The sequence below is a fragment of the Phragmites australis genome, chromosome 12, assembly GCF_958298935.1.
Source record: "Phragmites australis chromosome 12, lpPhrAust1.1, whole genome shotgun sequence".
NCBI lineage: Eukaryota > Viridiplantae > Streptophyta > Magnoliopsida > Poales > Poaceae > Phragmites > Phragmites australis.
In genome coordinates, this window is record NC_084932.1 from 3215480 (window position 1) to 3235204 (window position 19725).

A 19725-nucleotide genomic window follows, 5' to 3' on the forward strand; every position below is an offset into this window, starting at 1 on the left:
CCAGGCAGAGCTATGTGCACTTAAGTTACTTGTCCAGGGTTTCAAACTTCGAAACCCTAATCACTTAGCTATCTTTTACAATGTTTTCAAAGCTCAGCGCTCTAGTATTATTCAAGCTTGCATCATGTGCACACTTTTCCATCATTTATTATTTATGCAATGCATTCTTATTCCATTTATAGAGCATTGCGCCAATGATCCAAGCGAGTGAAGGCGACGCCAATCTCCCAGAGTTTTGCGAGTGTTGTGCAAGAAGTATCAGGCAAATCCCAGAGCAGCAAGACAATCATCTAAGTATATTGTACCCTTTGATTGAATTGTGAAGTCTAAATTGATAAGTTATATTTTATGTAAGTTTGCATGTATAGTGAGTCGTTATCGGGCGTCTATGGGTAGAACATATGTTGATGCATTACCTCTAGCTTGAATTTTTAATTATTCATATCCTTGTAGCATTGATAACATTGTCAATGTCTAACTTAAGAGTTGTCTAAAATGCTTAGCAATGCATAGGTCCTCGGTAGAAGTCGGACAATGGTTCATCTGTTGTTCGCGAACTTAGAGCTTACTTATTATTCACAAATATTGATTGTGATATTGATGGTTGGATGAGTGGTGAGATTGAGGTGAGATGTGAGTGGTGCTAGGGGTGTCTTCTACCCCAGAGGAGTTCCTCGGGGTAGTTCAGGAGAGGTGCCAGGACACAATAGACTGTTTGCATCGTTTAAGCAGCGTCCGTCAATGCAGTTGGCTCTAGCACTTTTCGTACTAACAACATGCTAATCTAATGGTAAGGTAAACCAAATATCATACGTCGTGCCAAAACTTGCCTTGCATCCCTGTGACGCGTAAGAGAAAAAGAAAAGGAGAAGCAAGGTGGCGAGAAGTTAGAGGTGTTCGGGACACGCTCGTAGTAACCCCAGTGTCATAGGGGCATTGCAAGTGGGTGGTTCCGAGTATGAAAAAGGTTGACACGGGTACCCTCTTGGGTGGGCCTATGTGGTCACTCAAGTTGTATGATCATTGTGTCGTATGGGTAAAATTATACCCCCTTCAAGGTGTAAAAACAATTTGAATTATTGCGCTCTCAGTCATGAGCATGCTCCTATCCATTTGTATTGGTCGTAGAGTCACGAATGTGAGATGGTTGGTATGGTTTTGTTGGCATGGTTGTCGATGGTCGTTCATGACATGAGATGGTTCCATTTACATTTATGTTCATGTGGTTTACAGGTTTAGAAATATTTGTTTGGTTAAGTATAGGTGCTCACCCATATGTCTCTAGGTGGCTTACGCATATCAATTTACTTAAACTTATTGCCTTCTCTTTACTAATGGCTCAATGTATAATCATTGGAGTCGTGTTATCTATATGTACACTATATGGATTAAGTCTTGCCAGTACCTTCATACTCACACTGCTCTTTTAGGTACTTCTGGTGAGGATGAGCTCGTTTTTTGTTACTTCATGCTCGCCGATGTTGGTGGCGAACCTGAGTAGACAACTACTCTCGAGTGGCGAAGCTTTTAGGGTGGAGCCTAAGGACATGTGGCTCCACTCATCTTTTGTTGTCTATAGTTTTGTTTCTGTTACGGAGTTGATCTAACCTTTTGTGTAAATTATTGTAAATAGTTGAATATTTAAGAACTTGTAATATAATGTTAATTACTTGCTCTTTCTTAAGCTTTATTGTGATGTTGTATGTTAGAAAGACATGTGTTCCGATCTTAGACATAAAATATGTGTCAGGACTATCAAGAAGGTATTATGGTTAATCATTGAGGTTGTAATTACGAACAATGATCCTCCTGATAATTAATTATAATATTATTTAAACAGCAACCCCGCGAGCCAGATTGGTGGCAAGAAGGCCAAGGGCAAGAAGGACGACGATATGCCTAGGGAGTCCATGGATCACACGTCCTTCAAAAGTTGGGAAGTTTTGTGTCACAAGAAGCATTTGTCGACGTTTTTGAGCCCAACCGATGAAACTAGGGGAGCTGACAAGAAGACTTGCGAGGATACTAATATGATCTTGGCTTTGCGTTTGATTAAGGAAGATACAATATGGAGCCTGTCGAGGTGTGGTCGGGTGAAGTATGATGAAGCAGTTGCGTCTGTTGTGTGGTGTTCTTTTTGCACGTGTTTCACCCAATACAAACAAAGACTACAATGCTTAAATATAGTTAACTATCTTATTAGTACTAATATAAACAATGTTACTTAAGTAAGCAACTTGCCCTCCGTCTAAGAACATGTGCCAGTGCACTGAGAAAAAACTCATTTTCCCCATAAATGCATCTAAGTACCCCATTGTACATGCTATAAAATGGGACAGGGCATTAACATTTATTTTTTAGAGTAAATTTCACTTTACTTGATGTATTTTGAACCAGCTTTAATAACAACTTACACTTTGAACCATATATTTGATGCTAATATTTCAGTTTGCACCGGGTTTAAGCAATCGACCTTTGATCATGTGTTGATAGCAAAAAAATGACACAACCATATTTTTTGTATACACTGGATAGTCCGGTGATCAATGTCGTGTCATCGCCGGACTATACAGTGCTTATAGTTCGATTTCAGCCAGAAGACATGCTTTCTGGGGAAAAAATAGTCTGGTGAGGGGCTTATTGAACGACGAATTATCCGGTGCTTATAGTTCAAATTTGGTGCAGTAAAACACGTTCTCTGTATAAAATAGTCCGGTGAATGATCTAGTGAAAACGCTAGACTATCCGGTGTGTAGAAGGTCAATTTACGCTAAAAACTTGCTTTCTGAAAGAAATAGTCCTTCTCATGTGACCGGGTTTAAGCAATTGACTTTTGATCATGCTTATGTGACGAGCAGTTACATCCACCTCAGCTCTATATATTCATATGGGAGGATGGATTGCTATTTTCAAATCAAACTTTCTTTCTCTCGATTTATTCTTCGTTGATTGCTTCCTTTTTGGCTTCAAGTTGCTAGAGCTATCTCTCCATATCGCCTAGGATAGTATTAAGTTTATGGTGTTGTTGACCATCTAAAAAGTCAACATCCTACAAGTAATCTGATCCTCTGACTACATGAAGCTCACGAGGAAAATCATCATGGTTGATGATATATGATGCACCATTTTTGACAAGTGCCATGACGCATATTTTCGGTCATAAATTTGTTTCCATGATAAAAAAAATAACTTTTCTTTATATTTTGGCTTTGTCGCAATATGCCATATCTGTTGTAGTGGGAGATAGGCGTCGGGCTGACGACGAGGTAGACATGATTGGGGTGGTGCGTTGTAGGTGGTGACTTGAGAAAGACAATGACAAGGTAGATATGGCTCAAGAGGAGTGGTTGTGCAAGCAGCAATTTGAGATGGCGGTGTCAACGAGAAATATAATAAGCCGACGAAGTTTATGAGCGGTGGCACTTGGACTCTGGAGGCCCGATATGGAGAGACGACTCTAATGGGACAAATAGGAAGCAATCAACGAAAAATGAACTGAGAGTAAGAAACCTTGATTTGGAAATAATAGTTCATCCTCCTAGTTGAATCCGTGGAGCTAAGGTGGATGAAATTACTCGACACGTGAGCACAATCAAATACCTAATCCTTAGATATTGTGCAAACTGAAAGATTAGCCTAAATTATATGGTTCAAAGTGATACCTATTATTGAATATAGTTTAACGGTGCTAATATATGGTCAAGTGAAATTTACTTGTTTAAAAAAATGTGTGCAGTTCATAGCCCATGAAGACCCGCTTCTCAGTTGTCCGGCCCAATGGCCACAAAAATTGAAGCCCGCGTCCCTCGTCGGTCTCCTGTCCCCTTCCCTGCTCGTTGGGCGATGCCACCAAACCGAGCGGAGAAGGCAGGCAGGGGATCGATCATCAGTGGAACCGGGATCTCCTCTCGACCTACAGCTCCTGCCAATTGAATTCGGTGTTATCTCTGACCGATCCGGTCCGCCTCGGTCGAGGTTTGCTCGAGCTGGGGCACTCCGGCACTGCGATGAGAGGATGACCCCCGCGCAGGATCCGTTCTACATCGTCAGGGACGAGATCCAGGACTCGGTGAGCCGACCTGAGCCCGCCCCACCCCATTGCTCGTTTCGTCCATTTCTTTCGTTGCTTGCATCCGCAAGCATCTCGTTTCATGATCTTTGATGCTTATTCGTGCCGTCGCTTGTGTGGGTGTAGCGAGTCACCGTGGCACAGGTTGTAGGGAGCTGGGGATCTGGCAGAGTTCCTGGCGCCATTTCTTGGGTTCTATTTTGGTTGAGTATTCCGAATTCTGTAGTCTGATGTGCCACCTGTGAGAGAGTGATGCAAAGTTTACTGCCTTTCAATGTGTGCAGTTATATCTGGCTGGTCATGAATCTGAAGAGCTGAACTCCATTTCTTGCAGTTACATGCGTTTTGTTTTCATGTGTTCTTGGTTGTTTAGATGTTAGTGGATCAGCGAATGTATGTCATTGAGTATTGGCATCGAGGTTTGGATCTCAGCTGCCAAAAATTGCAGCTCTCGATCCATTTATTAGGCTGTTCCCTCTGATACTGTACTGTCTGCGAGTCCATTATATGTTGGGTGTGGTGTAGTAGCAGTATATGTTGATGCTATATTGATGTGCAGGGTTGTCAAACCAAATGGTTACAATTGTTCTGCAGATAAGCTTGTTTATGATGTGCATATATATACCATGAATCTAGAGTTGTTTGGTTTGGTTTTAACATGTTCTTCATTTAGTATGGGGGAATAATTGTCTACAATGATGTGTTCTTCATTAGTTGAAGTATTAGCTTTCCCCCACTCCATTCAGATACTAACCAGTCATATCTGGATTCATAGAATTAGTCCATTTCCTTCTCTTTTATGATGCACATAACTAAACTTTTGTTCTTGCACTGTTATTGTATAGATTGACAAAGTGCAAGATACTTTTCACCAATGGAAGCAGACGCCTGAAAATACTGGAGAGTATGTGCATCTGACCAAAGAACTACTAACCAGCTGCGAAAGTATCCAATGGCAGGTGCATGGAATTTCCTCAGCTTTTTGTATTGTTATTATTCTGTTTTCAAACCGTAGTGTTCAAACTTCAAAATGCTTCTATCTTAGGCCTTATCCTCTACATATTTTTTCTTTTACATTTTGGCAGTACCAACCATTCACATCATTCTATTCAGAATGGTAGCCATAAATTACCATCTATTTCACCTTTTTTCATCTTGTTGTGATCTAGCACTGACTTGTTGCCTACTTTTAACCTTTCAATAAGGTGGATGAACTGGAGAGGGCAATTTCAGTTGCTGCAAGAGATCCAACATATTATGGGCTTAATGAGGTCGAAATTGGAAAAAGGAGGAGCTGGACTAGCACTGCCCGTAACCAGGTATTGTTTCACAGAGCACCTCTCAGCGAGCTGGCAGTCTGTTTAAATCATTACGGAACTTAAATAGAAATCCATGCGTTATCAAACAGATAATTATATTGTAAAATTAACTAATGAGGTTGCCAATAACATAGGTGCTCTCTTTAAGGCGGAATGTTGAAGCTGGAAAACAAAAGAGTGGCCGTTCAGTCAATCTTTCTGAATCAAGCAGATCCAAGCAGCATATTTCGCAAGACAATGATGAGTTCATTGCTTCAGAATCTGATCAGCAGATGCTTCTGATAAAGTAACTGCTTAAAAACTTAGCTTGTGTTCTAAGATTTATGTTGCTTGAGTACCCAATTTAGTACTTGAAAACTTAAAAGAATAACTGCACTTCTGCTCCATAGAATCGAATGACCTAAATACGAGCTCTGAATGTACAGAATGACACCTGGCGTAAGATCATTCTAGATACTTTTTGTACTTATTTGAACTGTTGCTTGGAAAGTGGATGGTTTGATTGACTGCTATTTGTATGTACATCTACAATAGGAGGCAAGATGAGGAGTTGGATGCACTTAGTGCTAGTGTCCAGCGAATTGGAGGTGTAGGTCTCACCATACATGAGGAGCTTGCGGGGCAGGTACACACTAACATTATAAAAAAATATGATCCTTCATATTTACTCTGACGCTTATGTACACTTATGCTTGTGAACTATCAGTTATTTTTATACTTGGTACAATTAACTGTATAATGTCATCAAAATTCCAAGCCCTTTCTCAGTCCATTGTCCCTTGTCCCTTGATATTTCCTTTTACATTGTACAGGAAAAACTTTTGGGTGAGCTAAGCCTCGACATGGAAACTACTTCCAATCGCCTTGACTTTGTGCAGGTGCGATTTGTATCTTTTTCTCTTGCTCAATGCTATACTGTTAGGGGCTTTCATGTTTCCCCCTCATTTTCTGACCAGATCAGCACGCCTGTCATCAAATCGCATGTTTGCCGGCATATTATCAGTTGGGGATTACAAAATAGGCAGAATATGTTCCAACAAGTTTCTTTTCACTTTGGATCTCAACAGCCTGAAAGTTGTCCCCTTTTTGATATGTGCAGAAACGAGTGGCTATGGTCATGAAGAAGGCCAGCTTGAAGGGGCAGATCATGATTATAGCGTTCCTCGTGGTTCTTTTCATCATCCTTTTCGTTTTGGTCTTCCTGACTTGAGATATTGGTGTGAGTTGTGTAATTCAGTACCTGGTTAAGTTTCGAACGGTGCTGGAAGAGCAGAATTTGATCCATTCATACAAGTGTAGTCAGTACATAAGTACACTTATGTAAGATTGCATTGATAGTTTTGTCCATGCGAAAGATTTTCTTTTGTCCACGTTTCAATTTTTGAGAAGCTGAAGCCATTGTGCATCATATAAATCAGCGATGTTAATTTCACCGTTACACCGTTGCTGAAATTCTAGTACTTGATATCACGAAATGCGAGCAGTATTGTTTCTGTCATGTCAAGGAATGCAGCAAAAGAATGTCACACAAAAAACTAAAAAAAAATTAAAAATAATTTTATGAAATATCTGATGTGCACACCCGCCTCGTGTTCCTTTTATGATCACAAAATGAAAAGGCAAAACGAAAAAAGAAATTAGAGTAAATTTCACCAAACTACATTAGGATCGTCAAAACTACCACAAAACTGTACTTTTTCCTTTCTATTTCACAAAATCACACTTCCTACTTTGTATCACTTTATCATAAAACTACACTTTTTTTAGTTTAATTATCACAAAACTATATTTTCCTCTTCTATTTTATAAAACCATACTTACTTTATATCACTTTATCAAAAAATACACTTTTATTACTATGAACATATCTAACAAGATGAGCTCATGTGTCATACTTACAAGCTTCAACCCTCACTGTTTACTAGCGTAGCCGACTACGTCATGTAACAATTATTTATCAAGTTAGCAAATCTTACATAGCATTTAGGATTTTCTCTTAAAAGCTATCAATCTGGCACGAGTTGAATTCCCGAGTGTAAAAAATTGATGCTGATGAGGGTTGGCATGGCACCATTTAGCCGTCCAAATGATATCATTCCGTAGGATCTGCTAACTTGGTAAGTAATTGTGATATGGCGTAGTCGATCACGTCAGCAAATGGTGAGGGTTGAAGTCTGTAAGTATGACACGTGAGCCCATCTTGTTAGATCGGTTAACAGTAACAAAAATGTAGTTTTTGTGATAAAGTGATGTAAAGTAAGTTTGATTTTGTGAAATATAAGAGAAAAAATATAGTTGTGTGATAGTTAAATTAAAATAATTGTAGATTTGTGATAAAGTGATATAAAGTAAGTGTGGTTTTATAAAAATAAGAGAGAGAAAAATAATTTTGTGATAGTTTTAACGATGGTATTGCAATTTTACAAAATTTACCCAAGAAATTAAATTAAAGGGAAGGATATACTGGGTCTGAGCCCACCTCAGCCCAGCCCAGCCCAGCCCAGAAAACAGACCAGGCCTCGTTACCTCTGCAAGGGCATTTCGGTCCGTCGCATCAAAACCCTCGCACCCGGGGCCCCCTTATATATATGCTACCCTAGGGTTTACCTGCAGCCCTTCCGCACACCAATCCTCACGCGCCGCCACCCCACTCAGGTAAACTAACCAAGCGCCGCCGCTTCCTTCCCCTCCTCCCCCTCTCGTCATCGGCTGCGAGATCAAGCCGCCGATGTTGGGTTTGCAGCGGATCTGATGGATTTGTGGTGATGTGCAGGTAAGGAGAGCGGAGGCGAGGATGTCTCACCGTAAGTTCGAGCACCCGAGGCATGGCTCCCTCGGCTTCCTCCCCAGGAAGCGCTGCTCCCGTCACCGCGGAAAGGGTACGCCTCTCTCGCCCCCCTTGTCGATGCTGCTCTTGTTCGTGTTTCCTCACGATTCTTAGATCAGTTGGCGATGTGGTATGCAATCGTGCGCGCGCACCTATTCATGGTGTATGGCTTACTAGAGCAGTATTTAGCATGTAGGATCTATGCGCGACTCCCTGAATGCGTTTATTTTGGTTGGTAGTCATGTAGGTTCGTGTCTGTACAGTGTTATTTTCTACTTGCTATTTTCGCGTGCCATGGCTTGTAGGCGATGCCATATGATCTAATGTACTGAGCAGCTTGTAAATGTTTCACTTCAAAATTTTGATCGATGTATCTTTCGTGTTCCTTGTTTAAAACAGATTATGGGATGTTTGTTTTGCTTGTTGTACTAAGGTAGCGATACTGTTATTTATCATTTATTATTTCTTATGCATGTATCCTGTACATGTGCAAACATTTTCATCACCTTAAAGTGTGCTGTGGATTTGAGAATTTTAGTCGTGAATATCAATAACTATGGAGTATATTGCTTGTTACTAGTGCTTTCAGTCTCCCTGTTATCACCCTATTTTCAGTTATCACCATTCGCCTATTCCAGTATATCTGCTATGCAACGGTCTTATGCTAAGTTACTTGTTGCAGTGAAGTCATTCCCCAGGGATGACCCCAAGAAGCAATGCCACCTAACTGCCTTCCTTGGCTACAAGGCTGGAATGACGCACATAGTGCGTGAGGTTGAGAAGCCTGGTTCCAGTATGTCCTTTTCTCCTTTGTTAGTGCTAATTTTCTGTCAAATTGATAACAGTTATCCCATGCTCTCATTATTCCAAATAATGAATTGCAGTGTTGGCTCGCATGTAGCATGCAACTAGTGATATTGCAACTAAAACCTGACTATGAATGCTTTTCTGATTATGTATTCTTGTATTTGTTTAAAAGCACACAGGTAGTGGATAATAGATTGGATAACTATTTCTTGATGAGTACATATGACTCTTACCAATATGGGGTTCAGGGGTTCCATTTCTGGATTTTGATGATTTTTACATTTTCACAATTCTCTAGACTAAATTTTGTTCAGCTCATATAAATTCATGTATTACTCACAAATGTGATGCTCTCCCTTTTTTGATATTCTTCAGAGCTCCACAAGAAGGAAACCTGTGAGGCCGTTACTATCATTGAAACCCCTCCTCTTGTCATTGTTGGTCTTGTGGCGTACGTGAAGACTCCCCGTGGTCTCCGCACACTCAACTCTGTTTGGGCTCAGCATCTTAGTGAAGAAGTGAGGAGAAGGTTCTACAAGAACTGGTGCAAGAGCAAGAAGAGGGCTTTCATGAAGTATGCTCTCAAGTACGACAGAGATGCTGGCAAGAAGGAAATTCAAGTGCAGCTTGAGAAGATGAAAAAGTATGCTTCTGTTGTCCGTGTTATTGCCCACACCCAGGTAAGAAGCTGCAGTGTGCTGTATTTTGAAACTTCTTTTGCTCATTTGTATTTGTAGAAACGGTGTTTCTTCTAAATTGATATTGCAAGTGCTATCGGTCTCTTAGCTGCCTTTGCTATTGTGCTCTTTATGAAATAATCAAATAACTATACTTTTTTCAGTAAATGTGTCAAGGCTTTACTTCTTAAACTCATATATGTTTCTTGACCCATATCTTGTTTGTATGCCCGATGCCAAATTTGATCTATAACTGTAAGTTGGCATATTCGCTGGCCTTATGTTTATTTCTGTGTTTCAGATTCGGAAGATGAAGGGTTTGAAGCAGAAGAAGGCTCATCTTATGGAGATCCAGATCAATGGTGGTACCATTGCAGACAAGGTGGACTATGGCTACAAGTTTTTTGAGAAGGAAGTCCCGGTTGATGCTGTGTTTCAAAAAGATGAGATGATCGACATCATCGGTGTCACCAAGGGTAAGGGGTATGAAGGTGTTGTTACACGTTGGGGTGTCACCCGCCTTCCCCGCAAGACCCACAGGGGTCTCCGCAAGGTTGCCTGTATTGGTGCGTGGCATCCTGCTAGGGTCTCCTACACTGTTGCTCGTGCTGGTCAGAATGGATATCACCACCGCACTGAGATGAACAAGAAGGTCTACAAGATTGGTAAATCTGGACAAGAAAGCCATGACGCTTCCACAGAGTTTGACAGGTAGTTTTTCTGGTTTCTATTTTAAATTTTGTTGCACTATTTGGTTGTTGTCTATCTGCACTTTTGCATTTGAAATTCATCATATAAAATTGATAGGAAGAGATTGTAGCCTACTGTATACAATGAAACTAAACATAACATGACAACTTATGTGACTGCTAATCCTATGTACCTGTGTAATGAATGGTATGGTTCTTGCAGGACTGAGAAGGACATCACTCCCATGGGTGGCTTCCCCCACTACGGTGTTGTGAAGGGCGACTACCTCATGATCAAGGGTTGCTGCGTTGGTCCCAAGAAGAGAGTCGTCACCCTCCGCCAGTCCCTGCTGAAGCAGACCTCCCGCCTGGCCCTGGAGGAGATCAAGCTCAAGTTTGTCGACACCTCGTCCAAGTTCGGGCATGGCCGCTTCCAGACCACCGATGAGAAGCAGAGGTTCTTTGGCAAGCTCAAGGCCTAAGCTGCTGCTGCTGAAGCGTCGCTCCGAGGTCTCATTTGTCAAAACAATCATCATCTGATACTTGTTCCCTTGTTTTTCTGCGATACTGAGTTTTGTAGCAGATGTTTAAGACCTGTTCATCTATGCATTGTTGTTCTGTGCTGCAGTGTTTTCTGGTTTGTGCGATTTTGCTAGTTGTGAAGTTACTGCACCGTGAAGTGTGTTTTCTTCCAAATTATATTGAAACATTGCGAACAAGATGAAATTGAGGACAAGGGTTGGTTGGTGTTACTAATTTTTCGGCAGTCATGTGCTTTTTGATTACGCGAACCCAATCCAACCATGTTTACTTCGTAACGATCTTTTTGGTCGAGGTAATCTTGCAGAAGAATGAGAATCTTTTTTGGAGAATTTTAGTGCTCCATATCAGATTTTTGGATTGTATATTATAATAAAATGGTTTAAGTTGTTCTTAAAATAGAAATAAGATGATTTATCTAAATACGTCTAGTGTATCTACATTTTATGAATTTTTAGAATTAAGAATATTCAGCTCTAAAAATAACGTTCAACTCTTTTTCTAAACCCAAAGGGGGTGTTATGAATATACCTTAGCCTCTCGATTACGAATTCTCTTACAATTAGAAGCGATATTGGGATCAAAAGGCGTTTTGCATGGCCTAATGTTTGTTACCTGACGCAAGATGTAAGCCTTGTCGGGAGAACTCGGTCAATTTACGTCTCTGATTTTGCAAAGGCGTATTCTGGATGCATCGATATTTCCGCAGTGGGTTCAGCCGTTGGTTTGGTCAAAGCAAACTTCACACGACAACGACAGTAAACCCAACACCGTACATCAGACCCTGACACGTGGGCCCCACACTGAGGTCCTACCTGCCAGTGACACCGGCTCCCTCGTTATCCCCAAACACGACGCTCCATCCCACCCATCCCGCCATCCGTGCCGCGTTCCCAGATCCCGGTCCATGGCCCGGCCCCCGATCCAACCACACGTCCGCGCAATCGAACGGATGCAGCTCCGCTCGTCATGGTGCCATGGTGCACCGGGTGCACCCACCGCAGAGGATGTCGCAAAACCGTCGCCCCACGCCCGTACGCCACGCGACCCGCGGCCCACTGTCTGTGTTGGGACGACGCAACCACCTGAGCGCGGAACTCCTCTCCTCCTCCCCTCCCCTCTCTCCGCGCGGAGCCAGCCAGGGAAGGAGCAGGAGCAGGAGCAGCGACCAGGGCGGAGCACGCGAGGTGAGAAAATCATTTCCCCCTCCTCCTCGTCCATCACCTCTCGATACGGTGCGGCTCCGTGCGGTTGAGGGAACGGACGGCCGGCGCCAGCCCGCACGGTTGGGTTGGCCCAGCGGTCTGGGGGAGACTCGGTTGACCGGACTCCTCGCGCCGTCGCGCGCGGGGAACGGCGCGCCTCCTTCCCCGTGTGGTCGTGTCGCTTGCCACGACTCGTGGCTCACGTGCGGTTGGTTCGTGTCGCCTCTCGGTGCTGCGAGCTTCTAGAAATCTGGGGGTTTTGAAGGGCTGTGGCAGTAGGTGTTTGTGTTTTTCTGGTCATGTTGGATGCGTCATGCTATGCGTGTATGCTATTGCGGAGAAACGATTGGATTATGGAACTGTATGTGTATGTCACAAACTGTGATAAACAGTATTGCATTTTTAAAAAAAGATGGACTGTAAAATGTGGAGGGTTTAGTGCCAGGGCGTTAGAACTCAACTCAGTTCACTTTGTTACACTGTCACTGCACCATTGGATGCTGGCGTGCTGGTTGTGTGGTCTCTTGTTGGCATTTCAAATTTTGATTTTGACATGTTTCGAGGGGAAATACAGCAAGGGAAGCTCCTGCTGTGGTAAATATATTAAGTAATACAGCATGGGCGTGCTGATTTTGACATGTTGTCGAGGTCTATTGGTATTGGGGCGTCTGCTTGTAGCCAACTATTCCCGAGATGACTTTTTTTTGTCAGACATAATGACTTTGCAACTTATCTGACGCTGCTTAAATTTTTCTGAAGTAGCATTCCAGCGCTTCAATCTCGGTAGAATATCTTACTTCCATGCTCTACTGTTAGTATAGAATATGCCATGCTCTTAATAGATTGCAGTGATTCAGGTAGTTCTGTCATCAACCTCAAGCCTTTACTTTGTGGATTTCGAGTTAACGGTACTGTTAGTTTTTCTGAAATCATTTCTGTGGACTATGGACTAGGGTTTTTTAGGGTTGTTGCTGATTTACACTTTTCCTTTCGATCGATGTCTCATTGTTATGGTCTCTTCTGTTGCTTCTGCTACTTTGTGTGGTTTGTAGTTTGTTTAGCTTTGGCTACACCTGTTTGCGACTATGATCTTGAGGTTTATACACATCAGAAGTAGTTATGTGATTTATTCTTTCCTTCACTTGTCATCCTGCTGAATGCAATCAGCTCGTTGTGAGGCTGTCTTACTTCTGATATTTATGAGTTTCCGACAATTATAATCTCATTTGCCTTATTGGATGTACTGCAGATATAATTTTCCTGCATTTTATCAATTTTCACTTCTTCAGTTTTGATTCTTCTGAGAGATATGCACATTATTTTTAGCAATGCCTGTAGCCTTCATCTTGAGCTTAGGGCTTACTTATGTTTCACTGATCTGTTGGAATCCTCTGTTTTCTATATGATTAGTTCATGCATGTCTTATATTTACATATTTTAGGTTACTTTCTTTTGTAAGTAACTCATTTATGGTCCATTAAATATTTTTATGCTGATATTTTTGTCAAATTATAGGCATGGATAGATACCAAAGGGTAGAGAAGCCTCGTAATGAGACACCAATTAGCCAGAATGAGATCAGGATCACTACACAGGGGAGGATGAGGAGCTATATCAGCTATGGGATGGCGTTGCTTGAGGTGACCCATTACTATGATTCCATCTAGGTTTTGTTGTTTTATGGCGTGAAATAAGCATCAATATTTTGTGTACTATGTTTAACAATGGCTGGTGTTTGCAAACTGAAATTCAGTGAAGTGGGGATATTTTTAGGGGCAACAGTGAGTGTGCTTTGCTCATTAATGTTTCTTTTTTCTATTGGAGTAAACTCTTAAACTGTGCAGCTTAAAAGGCTTCAATCTTTCTGTCCTTCATCTATTATGCTTATTTTGTTCACATGTCAAATCACAGCAATCAGAGAAAACTTCGGATTAAAATCTGGTATTTTGCTGTTATGATGGTATAGTACATGGTTTGTTGCCATTGCAATACCTCAGAAGAGTTCATGGTCCTTCCTGGTTCTTATTTCCTAGTGCTCCTATCTTTGCGTTACTTCCGGTTTGATCTGTTCAGCTGAACTATGTGAAGCATATCATTTTGACAAAACGATACAAACTTGTGTGCACTTCATATTGCTGTAGAAATGTCACCATTGTTGTATGCATATGCTGTTTCTTCAGCTTATCATCTCATCCTCTTTCTGAAAACTTGTTTGATGGCTAGAGGTCAACCATGCTAGACTACCTTTCCAAGTTCTCTATGCAGTATCATCAATTTTCATTTTAACTATAATTGAATGGATAGCATACCCGCACTCTTTTCATAACATTATATTAATTCCCTTCTATTTCTGCAGGAAAATGGCCATGATGAGATTAGTATCAAGGCCATGGGACGGGCCATAAATAAGACAGTTATGGTTGCCGAATTGATCAAGGTTAGTCGTAATGACCTCTTCTGCCTTATAATATCTGCTATTGAAGCAGTTGTTTGGTTTTCTAACTGGCACTTAACTGTTCATCCAGAGAAGGGTTGTTGGCCTTCATCAGAATACATCTACTGAATCTGTTGATATCACCGACACATGGGAGCCTTTGGAAGAAGGCCTTCTCCCGTAAGGATATGCTTATATTCCTTAAAAGAAAAGAAGAAAGACTTATTGAAAACTAACACACTTCTACACAGCCTGGAGACGACTCGCCATGTATCCATGATCACGGTAACATTGTCCAAGAAAGTGCTTGATACATCATCTCCAGGGTAAGTCAAAACCCTTCCTCCGGCTCAATTGCACAGACATAGAACAACTTCATACATGCTTTACTTTGTGCTCCTGATTCCATTTATGATTGTTCATTAAATTTGAACTTGCTGTCAGTTTGCTTGCTCACTGTTGGTTACGTGTGATGATGTCCTTAGGTACCAGCCACCTATCCCAGCTGAAGAGGTGAAACCTGCTTTTGACTATGATCATGAAGGTGCTACTCTCAATTGATATTCTCTGTCTAATGTTATGGCTAGAATCACCACATAACCACCGTCATGTTCGTGGTCATTCAGAATCCTATCCCACTGGTCGTGGAAGAGGTCGTGGTGGTGGGAGAAGAGGCAGGGGAAGAGGTATCTTCTTTCTCATGTCTTCTATGAGCAGCAAAATTCTGGACAATAGCATCATCGGGTCCTCAACAGTGTCTCTTATCATTGTAACATCCAAATTGCCATTTACACCATCTTGCCTTGGACATTACTGATAAGTCCTGTACTTTGACATTCCAAATTCCTAATATTAATCTTAAAAACAAAAATAGCTGCAATTCAGGATTCAGTTTGGTGTCTCACATCTATAATTTTAGCCAGAGTCGTGCCTTATTTCCTGGAAGCGGTAAAATGCTTATGAAGTTATTTAGGTGGACAAGAAATTCGTTTTGTTAACTCTTGCATAATGATTGTGCACAGCTATGAACAATGGCCCCCCTCCCCCTGCTTATGATTACAATGAAGAGTGGGAGGATGAAAGAGATTATTACAGTAAAGAGCGAGGGAGAGGAAGATCACGAGGGATAGGAGGGAGAGGGCGGGGCTACTATGGAGGTGGCAGGCGTGGTGGTTATGGCTATGATTATGGTTATGGCGGCAGAGGCGGGTACTATGTAGAGCAAGATGAATACTATGATGGTGAGCCCGAAGAATATGCTCCCCCAGGCCGTGGTAAGCCCAGTCTGACATTGCATGTTTGTGTGCTCTTTGCAAGCTTGCATGCCCTACTTCTCACGGCTTCTGTTCCATGGTTTTGTAGGGCGTAGCAGGGGAAGAAGGGCGCCTTTCCGCGGGCGAGGCCATGTCCGTGGCCGGGGAGGTTATTATTAGATGAAAACGGTACATGCCAAATGGGTATGCTGAAGCTAGCGCTGCTGGTGTGCTTAACTCTCTGGTAGCCTTTGCTCCCTATGCTCTTCTATGGTGTTCCTCGGACCTGAATCTCCCCATGCCCTTCAGATGTTCCTTTTGGTGCTGTGCGACTTGTTGCGCAAATTTTGTGGCTCATTCGTGGTTTTGTAGCTAGGTCAGCCAGTAAAGTTTTCTTGCACTCAGTAGTTTAGTGTTTGCCCCATCGACATGTTTGGTCTCCTGTTTATCTATCGCCTTATTTGGTATCTATGTTGACAATGCTGAATGCATCAGCTTCTTCAAGATGCTTAAAGAGTCTTACTGACCCTGACGTGTGCCTGTGCGCCTGACTTTTGGGTGCTGATAAAGTTATGGTGCCGACGTGTCTTTGCCGCACGTGCGAGAGAAAGCGAGCGACCAATTGCGGCGCCAAGAAACAAACATTCGTTTCCGAATGATTAGGAAAGATTCCTTAGTATCCAAATGGCGAATGCGAACGCCGTCCGTTCGTTTGGCATCTTCGCAGAACAGGATATGAGCTGCTGGCGTGCCGATGTTCAGAATGAATTCATACGGCAGATTCATCTGCTGCACATCAAATTTTCAATGTTCCTGTTTTCTTCGTATGATTTGGAGCGCTTACACACATTTTGGTCAATGTTGGTTATCAGCGTTGTGGAAAAACTGTTTTTTCCATCCAAGAGGAACATCGGGTCTTGAACCAATAGTCAAGCTGCCTTGCCAGCTGGTTTCAGATCTAAAGCCACTCTTAATGCCTTATTTCTTAGGTGATATTTAATATAAAAGACAATATGAAATTGTTGTTAAGAAATAAGTTTCTAATACATGCATGTGTGTTGTTAGTTTCTTAATACCTCTCAAGACAATTATTTGTTTTACGGTTGTCTAGATTATTTAAAGAGCTAGTTTTTTTTCAATCTTATCTTTAAATTGCTTGTCACATTTTTTTTCTTAGCTTGATACCTAATTAATGTTTAAGAAACCAGCACTTGGAGAGGCCCAAGTGTTAGTATCAAACTCCTTAGCTATTGTTCTGAAAAATGTCCGGGTATAACGCTATAGCCTCAAAAAGGTGTTTATACAGGATCTATATTCAATTCTAGTTTGGAGGCAGCTCGTTCACCGTCTTTCTCCCATTTCTAATTGGATAGATATATCATTAGATTTTCTTACAGTTCAATTCCTCAAACTTATGTCTCTGATTGTCAACCGTCAGCTTCAGAAATGAATAATTCTACCTTATTGTGCTGCAAGCTGATAGGCCAAGTGAACATCTGACTGAGCCATAGCACAATAAATCACACGTACCACTAATCTCTGGCCAATGCATGTCATTTTCGCTAAGAAAAGAGCCCACATGAAGAAGCGAACGTTCATCAAAAGGCTGGAGTGAAACAGGGTAGGACACTATCGGCGGATACACCGGCGCCGCGCCATTGATGTGGTGCGTTTAGATTCGCACATGTTTGAACGATCAAAATTTTGCTAAAAAAAGAAGCCGAGATAGCAACAAAAATTTATTCGAAAAGAATACAATAACACGAACGCATCTCTCCATCTAAACTGGTCCACGTGTCAACGAACATGAAAAACTCGGCCAAAAAATTGCAGCGCGTGACGTAGAGATCCTTGCGCGTCATCAGGATGGATCCTGCGGCGGCGCGGGCCACCACCCAGAAGAACCCGGCCAAGTCGCCGGCGCCGGCGGGTGCCCGGAGCGGCTCCCCTGCGTCTGGAGATGGTGCAACGTGCCGTCGCTTTCGTCTCCGACGACGAAGCCGGAGAACACCGGGAACGACGAACTCGACAGCGCGCCTGGCGCCGTCACCGCGGGCGGCTGGGGCGCTTGCACCGTCTGCTCAAGGAAGCGCGGCAGCTCGTTGGCGCCCTGCAGGAACCTGGCGTACTCCGAGTACTCCCAATCGCTGGCCAGCGCCTGCGACTCCAGCAGCGCCTCCGGCCTCGGCGGCGGCGCTGAGGATGCCGGCTGCTCCGAGGGCGGCGGTAGGGCCGCGGACTCGGGGAAGTTGAGCTTGGCGCGGCTGCCGCGGAATCGCAGCGCGGCCTCGTCGTAGGCCCGCGCGGCGGCCTCCGCGGTATCGAAGGTGCCGAGCCACACGCGCGCCGCCTTGTGCGGGTCCCGGATCTCCGCCGCCCACCTCCCCCACGGCCGCTGCCGCACGCCGCGGTACCGCCTCTGCGGCGACGCGCGCCGCCCGCCCGTGCCGGAAGACGACGGCGAGGGGAGCTGCTCGCTCGGGCCCGGCGACGCCGTCGCCGCAGGCAGGTGCTGCGCCAGGATTGCTGCCGCTCCGTACTCTGAGTACAGGCCACAAAAACAACATTACTGAGCTCCAAATCCTTAAAGATTACATTTTCAATATTATCCTAATCACAGTAATTACCGAATTAGCCACTACTGAGCTTCAATTCCTTAAAGATTACATTTTTTAATGTTATCCTAATCACAGCCATTACCGTCACCCCCTACACAAATGCAGTTGAATTGCACAGAAGAAGAGGGAATGCTAAATTTGCTCTGTTCCTCTGTTTATGTGACTTATGGATCAGAAAAAAAAAGAGATTTGTTTCCAATTTTGTATGGATGAGACTTCTTCGTTTGAGCTATGAAGAAATGCAGCAGTGACACAAGTGATATTCTAGTTAACTTACACGAGAGAGCAACAAAAGAAATGTGCAACCAACAACATTGGCACTATCCTTTCTCTATTAAATTTATTTCTCTGCTCTTTTCCTTGCTCAAAGCATGCATCATGATTCATGCACGAGTCGGTTGCAGTGGGAAGCCACGTTCGGCCGTCTAGCCTTCAACGCGTGAGAAATGTTTTTTCTACCACCAACCCGGCATGAGTTCTGCAGTCTAAATTAAGGGTTTTTTTTAAATGCACGATTCTCAAAACACAAGAAAAGAAAAAAAATGTAGGATTGGAAGGCCTTCATACTTTGAATTATGTCGAATAGAAGAAAAAAAACTATATGAATGACCGTTTGGATAGAGCGTAGAAAAAATACAGGAATCAGATAAGAGAGACAGATATAAAAGAAATTTTCGTGAAAATTGCTATAAAAGAATACTTTCCATGTGATTTTTATAAAAATTTGACAAGCACATTCCTTTGTTCTAAAGACTCTTATACTAAAATTTTCTAAAGATTTAAATCTTCTCAAATTCCTATAAAAATCCTACAATCCAAAGCAGCCTAAGAGAGACAGAATCAGAAGTTTTCGCGGAACCAGACACGCCTCCTCTGGTTTACGTAGGACTCGTGAGAAATGCGAAACAGATCAAGGTCACGAGCAACAGAGGCCAAGGATGGAGCTTGGTTACCGTCGGCCACCGAGGAATGCGACGGCGGCAGATCTCCGTATCCCCACCAGGCCATCTCCGGCGAGACCACCACCTCCTCCGCCGCCCCGCCCGCGACGACCCTCGCCAGCGCCGACACCATGGCCGACGTCTCCCGGCGCCTCTGCTCGTGCCACGACAGCATTGGCCACGTCGTCGTCCCCGCAGCCGTTTGCTCCTCCTCCTCCTCGCCGCCGGCGAGCCGCCGCGGTTGTCCCGGCGCGTTCGCCACCTTCGCCGTGCAGCACATGAACGTACGTATCGCACCAGCAGCAAACTGAGCAACGTGTGACTTCGTTTCCTCTCTGGCTCCCGT

At 43.1% G+C, this 19725-nt stretch overlaps 4 protein-coding genes across 4 annotated transcripts; 3 read left to right on the forward strand and 1 right to left on the reverse strand.

Moving 5' to 3' along the window:
- Positions 1-3790: 3790 nt before the first annotated feature.
- LOC133886667 (syntaxin-61-like) lies at positions 3791-6820 on the forward strand. Its single transcript, XM_062326440.1, has 7 exons — positions 3791-4069; positions 4915-5028; positions 5275-5388; positions 5523-5674; positions 5923-6013; positions 6201-6266; positions 6488-6820. Exons 1-7 carry the CDS (start codon positions 4016-4018, stop codon positions 6596-6598), a joined length of 702 nt encoding a protein of 233 aa, XP_062182424.1. The 5' UTR covers positions 3791-4015; the 3' UTR covers positions 6599-6820.
- Positions 6821-7975: 1155 nt separating this feature from the next.
- LOC133886666 (large ribosomal subunit protein uL3-like) lies at positions 7976-11015 on the forward strand. The gene is made up of 6 exons (XM_062326439.1): positions 7976-8043; positions 8162-8267; positions 8898-9008; positions 9398-9702; positions 10001-10410; positions 10612-11015. Exons 2-6 carry the CDS (start codon positions 8183-8185, stop codon positions 10868-10870), a joined length of 1170 nt encoding a protein of 389 aa, XP_062182423.1. The 5' UTR covers positions 7976-8043; positions 8162-8182; the 3' UTR covers positions 10871-11015.
- An 848-nt stretch (positions 11016-11863) lies between these two features.
- On the forward strand, positions 11864-16289 carry LOC133886675 (uncharacterized). The gene is made up of 9 exons (XM_062326458.1): positions 11864-12115; positions 13649-13773; positions 14490-14570; positions 14659-14747; positions 14819-14893; positions 15053-15111; positions 15194-15253; positions 15590-15841; positions 15930-16289. Exons 1-9 carry the CDS (start codon positions 11881-11883, stop codon positions 15998-16000), a joined length of 1047 nt encoding a protein of 348 aa, XP_062182442.1. The 5' UTR covers positions 11864-11880; the 3' UTR covers positions 16001-16289.
- A 1111-nt stretch (positions 16290-17400) lies between these two features.
- LOC133886677 (ethylene-responsive transcription factor ERF110-like) lies at positions 17401-19725 on the reverse strand. Its single transcript, XM_062326459.1, has 2 exons — positions 19392-19725; positions 17401-18361 (listed from the first exon to the last, which is right to left on the reverse strand). Exons 1-2 carry the CDS (start codon positions 19657-19659, stop codon positions 17682-17684), a joined length of 948 nt encoding a protein of 315 aa, XP_062182443.1. The 5' UTR covers positions 19660-19725; the 3' UTR covers positions 17401-17681.